Source organism: Arachis duranensis, chromosome 3 (assembly GCF_000817695.3).
Source record: "Arachis duranensis cultivar V14167 chromosome 3, aradu.V14167.gnm2.J7QH, whole genome shotgun sequence".
NCBI classification, from domain to species: Eukaryota; Viridiplantae; Streptophyta; class Magnoliopsida; order Fabales; family Fabaceae; genus Arachis; species Arachis duranensis.
In genome coordinates, this window is record NC_029774.3 from 24,505,564 (window position 1) to 24,513,304 (window position 7,741).

Genomic DNA, 7,741 nt, shown 5'->3' on the forward strand with positions numbered 1-7,741 from the left:
TTAAAAGTTAAAGATGCATGATCATATATATCAGCTGTGATCGGAATCCGGAAATAATAGTTTCTTCATCAGCAATTATTTCAATAAATGAATACAACGCCTAAACGAATTGTTCTTTACACACAGGAATTATTCATACACATCAACTGCTTTTACAAGCACTATGTTCATGACCAATATAAAATAATTCACTGATATTGAATTATGTAGGCAACGAAGCTATTTCCATGGGTTACTTAACTTCAAAACCTTTTAACATGAACTAGTTCACCCTTCCTTGCTCCAGATTCAAGCATTGCCTCTAAAACAGCAACATCTCTTGCACCTTCAATGTAAGAGAGGCGGGGCTCAGCCACTAACTCACTCCCCTTCTGCAAATGACAAGTAAATTAGATCAGTGGACAGAGCTCCCTGCATGGATTGAATCCCATTTCTTGTTCAAATATGGATGTTAAGTTGTCCGAATATATCGGGACATAATTGTCGAATAGAAGGAAATATGATGAATATAGATAAATGAGAGGAGGAATTTGTAATTGAGAAGGTGGAAACATCTCTAAGAAGCTCAATCAATTACCTTAAGAGTGCTTTCAGATACATCACTAATAAAAGCTTTTAATTCTTCAGTTACTCCACTGAATGGGAAAAAGGAGCTTTTACTTTGTCCATCAACACCATATAATGAAACCTATAATAGCATCAAAATTAATTAAGATACCTGACAGTGCTTTGATTAAAACTAGGAGTAAACTATCATTTCTATCCATAAAAATTCAGAATGTTGATAAACCTACCCATAAATAAAGAAAAACTAATTTTGTATACATGAAAGACAAAAAAACTGTCATTTCTATCATGAAAGTTTGGAATATTGACAAATCTACACATGAATAAAATTAACGTTTGGATACTTTTATCACATAAAAACCATTTTTCATGGGTACAAAATTATTTTAGTTAATTCATGGTTAATATTGTCAGTGTTTTAAAGTTTATGTTACAATACTAAATAAGAAATTCATTATACATCAAAACCTGTGACTAGGTTGTTATAGTATGTACCAGGTAGCCATGTTGTCCTTGAAATCCACGCTCAATTTGCAATGTCCCGTTCATGCCAACAACTCGCCACAAGATCTTTAATGTGTTAAACACCACGAGTCAGACTTACAAGATTAAAACCATGACTAATGAAGATATGCATACTACTAACTCGCGTTCATTGCACTTGAGCATATTAATATAACATGAATTATCATTTACCACATGCCTTGGGTGTTCTCGAGGAGACAACCATTACAAATACTCCTGAACAACCATTCTCCAAATGGCTAAAGAAAAAACATTCCCGATGTTAGAATTTTATGATAATTACTGAATAGTAAACTTGATATTCAGATGTTGTTCATGTGTGAATGTACAATGAAGAGTGCCTATTTAAAGACTAAGGATACAATCATACAATCTAATCATAACGTTGAAATCAATATAATATCAAACTAAATAAACATAAAATCAATTTAGGATATACATAGATACTATATTAATTAATATACTAAATACATTCTAGTACCCAAAATTAATATTAGATATCCAGTCAAGTTTTGAAAAGTTAAATTCATAAAAGAGGCTTACAAGACAGATGATATATTATCTGGGGGAGGTAAAGATGAATCCACATGAGATGTCATAGCCGAAACTGAAACCACTTCACACCCAACAACCTGTCAAAATAGCCAATAAAAGACACAGAATACGAGTAAGTTTTATTTCCCCAGAAAGTGATAATATATAAATCAAGTCTAACAGCTTGACCTTTTCAGGATTCCTGTTAGAGAAGTAAATCTGTGTGAGGTATACAACAATTGTTCTTCTATATTTTTCTAGTTAGAAAGCACATTTCATCAACTTTTAGAATCAAAAGCCATCTTTCTGAAATAAATAGTGGAAGTGTGAAAATAGAACCAATTCAGTCTATAATTTTCACATAAAATTTCAATTAAACAAGGTACTTCTTTTCAATACTCAGGTGCTTTTGTGTAGAAGCATTGAATGTTAAAAAACAGAGTACTGGTAAAGACTGGTTCATAATTTGAAAATTAGATGCAAAAAAAGATCTAGTTGACTAGAGTAGTAACTAACTAATAAGGAGCTCATGCAAAAGAGGACATGAAATCTGTGAAATATAAATCTCGAAGATTACCATTCTTAACCCAGCAATGAAATGCACACCCATATCAAGAATGAAACCTCCCTGTCAGAAAGAATAAAAAGATGACTGCATATATGGAAGTTTAGTAGGATAAAAGAGGAGCAAACTGTTGTGTTGATAGCATGAAGTTATTTCAAATCACCAAAATTTACACTATCCATTTGCATTTCATATGTGAGAACAGAATCTCAACCATATCGCTACTATACTGGTTTAATTTCAAGATATCATATAATCTTTGGTTCCTTTATTTCTTGCCAAGTAACAGAGCTTATTGAAGTGATTCAAGGCATCAGAGTTATGTGACAAACAAAATCCCGAATTTAAGCAACTTAATCACAAAGCACATACAGTGAAATCGCGCCTCCAAGAGCTTGAAAAGTAGGGGTTTGAACTGTTCATTGATCCTTCAATAATAACTTGAACACTCATCATTGTCCCAATTTCAGCAACTAGTTTCTTGCACTGCCAAAAAATTCACGTGACTGGAAAGCTAGATTCAGAATTTAAGATGAGAAGCATTGAAGAATCAAGAAGCAAATACCTCCACTAAGGCAGGCTCAAATCGATAATTTTCAGCCACAGACCAAATTACTTGTCGAGGAGCATCAGCAGAAATTGATTTGTAGTTATGCAATGCAGTTTCCAAATCTTTTACACCTGCATTTCCCAAAATGCCATCATTACATGCTATGGAAGTTAAGTGATGGATGTTATACAAAAAGTAGAGCAAAATGCTACTTACTAGCTGCTGCTGGTTTCTCTTCATATCCACCAAATTGGACATCACATAAAATAAGTTGATTAGTTCAAAAGAATAAAGTAGAGGTTATTACAACTTACAAGTAGAGTCGAATTACCTTGAAGAACATGTTTACCAGCCTTGAGCATCTTGAGTGAAATATCAACCTGATTTTGTCCAGCCAAAACAACAGCAACAGCGGTGATGGATGAATCACGGATAATATCATCAAGGCCTTCATCTCCCCACTTACATTGAACGCCGGAGAAGTTCTTATCGGCTATTTCAACGGCAGCTCTTGCGGATTCCTGCGTGCGGCTCCAAATGGCTTTCAGATGGAACAGATCGGAGATCTCTGACAGTCTAGGAAGGTACTGAGTCCTCACGAAGATACCAGCTCCGATAATTGCAATCGTCGCCATTGCTATTTTCAAATGAGAGAGAGAGAGAGAGAGAGAGAGAGGCTCTTTAATTTGTGAAATTGAAGAACCACTTAGGAGGGGACAGAAAACGTCCATAACTCACGTTTATTTTACAAGTCTACGGTTAGAAGTTATAAAAATTAAAACTAGTAATAAATCCGAAAATTTGAGAATTAAAAAAAAAAAAGAGTTGATTGCTTCGATACCAATACGATTACTAATTTATACATACCAAAACGATATAAAGGATGGATAAATAAAGATTTGTCGAGTAAATACCCATAATAGTCCCTGAGATTCACGCAATTACTCATAGTAATCCCTAAGATTTCGATTTCCCTATTATAGTCCTCCAGATAGAGCTCCGAGCACTCAAACTAGTCCCTGACCATATTTCAGGTGATGACTCATCACCGGAGCGCTGACGTGGCCTAGGATTGCTACGTGGGACATGTCCAAAACGACGTTGTTTTGGGTTTGGCGCCCTTAGAAGCCAAAAACGACGCCGTATAGGTGTTACTTAATATGAAAAACAGTTTTCTCCACCAACACAAACACTTCGTCTCTTCTTCTTCCACCCTCTGAGTTCTTCTTCATCTCCCCAACAATGGCGTAGCCGTAGGGTTGTATGTGCTGGGTTAACAAAAATTTGAGAGAAGAAGTCATCTGATCAGAAGTTGTTGTTGCTCTTCCCTTCCCTTCCTTCACCACAAAGACGAGGTTCTGACGTTGTGATCGGACTCAAGGTAACTTTTTTTTTATTATTTTGTATTTTGAATACAATGTTGGTTGATGATAGCATTGGTCAGTGTTGTTGAGGTTCTGGAGTTTTGGTGTCATTGTAGTGTCTAGGGTTTGAATCTTGGTTGGGGTTTGTGGGGTTGCTGTAATACCCGAATGAAACAGGGAAGAAACAGGGAGAAGTATGGAGGTTTGGAAAAAAATATTTTCTTGTGGTGATTATTTTTTCTTTTTAATGCATGAGTAGGCTTTCAAATTCTCCCTATGTATTGTAAAAATTTTAAATTTCTTACAGATGGAGGAGAAGTTGGACATCATGTTTCATCATGGGGGTGACTTCAAAAAAAATGCAGAAGAAATTATGATATATTCTCCGGACAATAAGGCCTGTTTAGGTGATCTAGACACTGATACTCTGGATGTGTTCTACATACGGAACTACCATAAGGAGCTTGGGTACAATGACATTAAACAGTGCTGGTGGCATGTTCCTGGAAAATGTTTGGAGAAGGGGTTGAGAAATGTAAACAGTGACAAAGAGATAAGAGAGATGGTGAATTGTGCTAGGACAAATGAGGGATTGATTGATATATATTTCGAGCATACAGTGTCAGTGCCGGAGGTGTTAGAGGGAGATAACACAGTTGTGTACTTGGATGATCATGGTGGAGAAGGATGTAATGCAGGTACAGATACTGATGTGAGTCCTCCAGTTACAGAGACTCATGCAATCATAGTTGCTCCTCCTATCCCTAAGGTTGTACCCAACACTTCTTGCAAATCTAGTCCCAAAAAAAACAGAACATCTCCACGGCAATCACAACCATTACACTCCAAAACTGCCAATCCTTCCAAGACAACCAAACCTGTGAAGAAGACCAACTCCCCAAAAGTCACCAAGCCCACCAAGCCCACCAAGCTCACGAAGCCCACCAAGCTCACCAAGCCCACCAAAATCAGCCAGCCTACGAAATCCAGTCAGAACACCAAATCAGATAGGAGCAAGAAGTAGAAACTGTCCAAGAGACCAAGTATTTCCAGGAGACCCTGTACACGGTCTGTTGCTAGAGGATTTACTAGCAAAGTGTTTAACAATGAAGTTCCCTTTGAGTTATCTTCTGACTCCTCTGATAGTGAAGAGGATAGCATGTTCAAGCCAGGTCCGGATGAGGGTAGTTCCTCTAATTCTGAGGCTACAGGGAATGATCCTAAAACTGGGAGTAGGATTAGGAGAAACATGACACATGCTACGGCGGGTAAGAGAAATATTAGTCCACTAGGTAAAGGGAAGGAGAAGATATTACATGAAGACGATGGTTTGGTGGAGGAGGTGAGCGACGCTGAGGTTGACCTTGGGTTTGTGGGTTGTGTTCATGAAGGGGTAGAGTATGGACTAGACCCAGGTGTTGACTCTGATGGCACCAATTCTTGGCACTCGGAGGAGATGAAGACGCCTCCAAACTCAGAAGATGAGCTGGAGGAAGGAAATGAATCTGAAGAGGCAAGTCCGCTGTTTAGGGAGGGTGCAAGGTTTGGAGAGCTGCACCTTGAGGTAGGCATGAAGTTCGGAACTAAATGGGAATTTAGAGAAGCTGTGAGAGAATATACAATCCAAGAGGGAAGAAGCATAAAGATAGTGAAAAATGATAACATTAGGTGCAGGGCGGTGTGTAAGGTGAAAGAGTGCCCATGGGTGGCTTATGCATCTAGAGACCATGAAGACACATGTTGGCAAATTAAGACATTCAATGATGACCACACTTGCCCAAGAGAGGACAAGAATAGGGCTGCCAACAGGAATTGGGTATGCAGCAAGCTTGTGAAGAAGGTAAGAAAGTATCCAAATTTTAGACACTGCGAGGCTGCAACTTACTTCAAGACACGGTTTGACTTGACTCTGAATAAAAACTCAATATCCAGGGCATTAATGGATACAAGAAGTGTAGTGTATGGGGATGAGAAAGAACAATATAGGATGGTTAGGGATTATGGTATGACGCTGTTGAAGACTAATCCCGGTTCCACTGTACAAATATGCACCACCCCCCAACCAGATGATGAAGTTACCTTTGAAAGAATGTATATATGCTTAAGTGGCTGCAAAAACGGGTTCAAGGCTGGTTGCCGACCTTTGATAGGTCTGGATGGTGCTTTCCTGAAGACCCGGTTTGGTGGACAGATTTTGTCAGCCGTGGGGTTAGATGCTAATCATCATATCTATGTCATAGCCTGGGCTATTGTCAGAGTGGAGAATACAGAGACATGGAGATGGTTTCTCGAGCTACTTCATCAGGACTTGGGGCATTATAAAGAGCATGACTGGTGCTTCATATCGGATATGCAAAAGGTGTGATTTAATTTGAATGTCTCGCTTTGATTTTATGTGATCTTATATTAAGAATTGTGTTGTTATGCTTACTGTGAATAATTGTGCTTTCATTAGATTTTGATGGTTAGTTTTTAGTGTAAGACCTTTGATCATTGGATTATTGGATTTTCATGGTTGGTTATTAGGAAAAGAATTCTGCTGTTATGCTTACTTGAAGAATTGTAGCTTCCATTCAAGTATGATGGTTAGTTATTTTGTTAAGAATTTTGCTGTTTTGCTTATCTGCATAGACTGTGAGATGATTGGATCTTCATGGTTACTTATTAGGAAAACCATTGTGCTGTTATGCTTGCTTGAAGAATTGTGCTTTCATTATGCTTGTAGTGCATTTTATGGAGAACTTGTAATTACTGATTTTCTCATTAATCTAGCTGTCCTATTAAACGTTAGGGACTTTTATGGGTCACGACTATCAATTGTAGGGACTATTATGGGGATGGTAATCAAATGGAAGGGACTATTATGTGTTACGATTATAATGACTAGATGGTGAACTGTGATGCAAAGGCCTTTTTGGTATGCCTTGGCCTTGCTTTTGATGAAACTACAGATAGCAGCAACATGGTTTCTAGGCTGCCTTTTACAGTCAACTTTTGTTGTTTCTTGATAGACAATGGAATTTATGTTAATATACTATGCTATGTGGTTTACCATTCAAGAAGCAGTTTCTTTATTTTTTTCATACACAATAGAATTTAAATTAATAACAATTTCAGAGATAATAACACTTTTCATTCCATCAAGAAGCAGATTTTTACAAATGTTGATAACAAGAAACCCAAAACCACCAATTCATTCATCATTTACAATACAGGATCACCAACAACACTGTCAATACACACACACCTAACACTAACAACTGGGTCATCACTTTTTGCATCTGGACATCCTCCTCCAACCTTCGAAGCCTCCAATCAACGTTGATCTTCACTTCATCACCACACGATTCTGACTTTTCAACCTGTTCCTCATTCACAGAATCTGCCTACACAAAAAGCCCGCACCATCTCTTTCCACTTGTCTGCAACCAATAAAGGATCAAAGTTTAGAGAGGAACATCATAAGAATAGTCAGGGGAGGCATAACAACACAAGAATAGTCAGGGGAGGAGAATAACAGCAACACAAGTGATTACTCTAACCTACATTATAATTGGGGCAGCCATAGAACGGTTTATTCAGATTCGAATCTGTGCCAGACCATCTGAGAACTGGCCTACAGCCACAGCCGCACCA

General features: G+C 37.8%; 2 protein-coding genes across 2 annotated transcripts; one reads left to right on the forward strand and one right to left on the reverse strand.

Moving 5' to 3' along the window:
- LOC107478035 (uncharacterized) lies at positions 1 to 3,464 on the reverse strand. The gene is made up of 10 exons (XM_016098156.3): positions 3,073 to 3,464; positions 2,958 to 2,975; positions 2,757 to 2,872; positions 2,564 to 2,677; positions 2,204 to 2,254; positions 1,636 to 1,724; positions 1,271 to 1,331; positions 1,063 to 1,137; positions 578 to 688; positions 1 to 371 (listed from the first exon to the last, which is right to left on the reverse strand). The coding sequence occupies exons 1-10, from the start codon at positions 3,374 to 3,376 to the stop codon at positions 243 to 245; spliced, it is 1,068 nt and encodes a 355-aa protein (XP_015953642.3). The 5' UTR covers positions 3,377 to 3,464; the 3' UTR covers positions 1 to 242.
- Positions 3,465 to 3,875: 411 nt separating this feature from the next.
- LOC107478165 (uncharacterized) lies at positions 3,876 to 5,129 on the forward strand. Its single transcript, XM_016098312.3, has 2 exons — positions 3,876 to 4,122; positions 4,413 to 5,129. Exon 2 carries the CDS (start codon positions 4,413 to 4,415, stop codon positions 5,127 to 5,129), a length of 717 nt encoding a protein of 238 aa, XP_015953798.2. The 5' UTR covers positions 3,876 to 4,122.
- The last annotated feature ends 2,612 nt before the right edge of the window (positions 5,130 to 7,741 follow it).

What these genes read in the sequence shown, in the direction of transcription:
- LOC107478035 (XM_016098156.3), bottom strand. Translation starts at nt 3,376, where the DNA reads ATGGCGACGATTGCAATTATCGGAGCTGGTATCTTCGTGAGGACTCAG. An exon ending in TCATTGCTGGGTTAAGAATG is followed by an intron (nt 1,725 to 2,203) that starts GTAATCTTCGAG and finishes CTATTTTGACAG; the next exon opens with GTTGTTGGGTGTGAAGTGGT. An exon ending in GATAATATATCATCTGTCTT is followed by an intron (nt 1,332 to 1,635) that starts GTAAGCCTCTTT and finishes TTTTTTCTTTAG; the next exon opens with CCATTTGGAGAATGGTTGTT.
- LOC107478165 (XM_016098312.3), top strand. Translation starts at nt 4,413, where the DNA reads ATGGAGGAGAAGTTGGACATCATGTTTCATCATGGGGGTGACTTCAAA.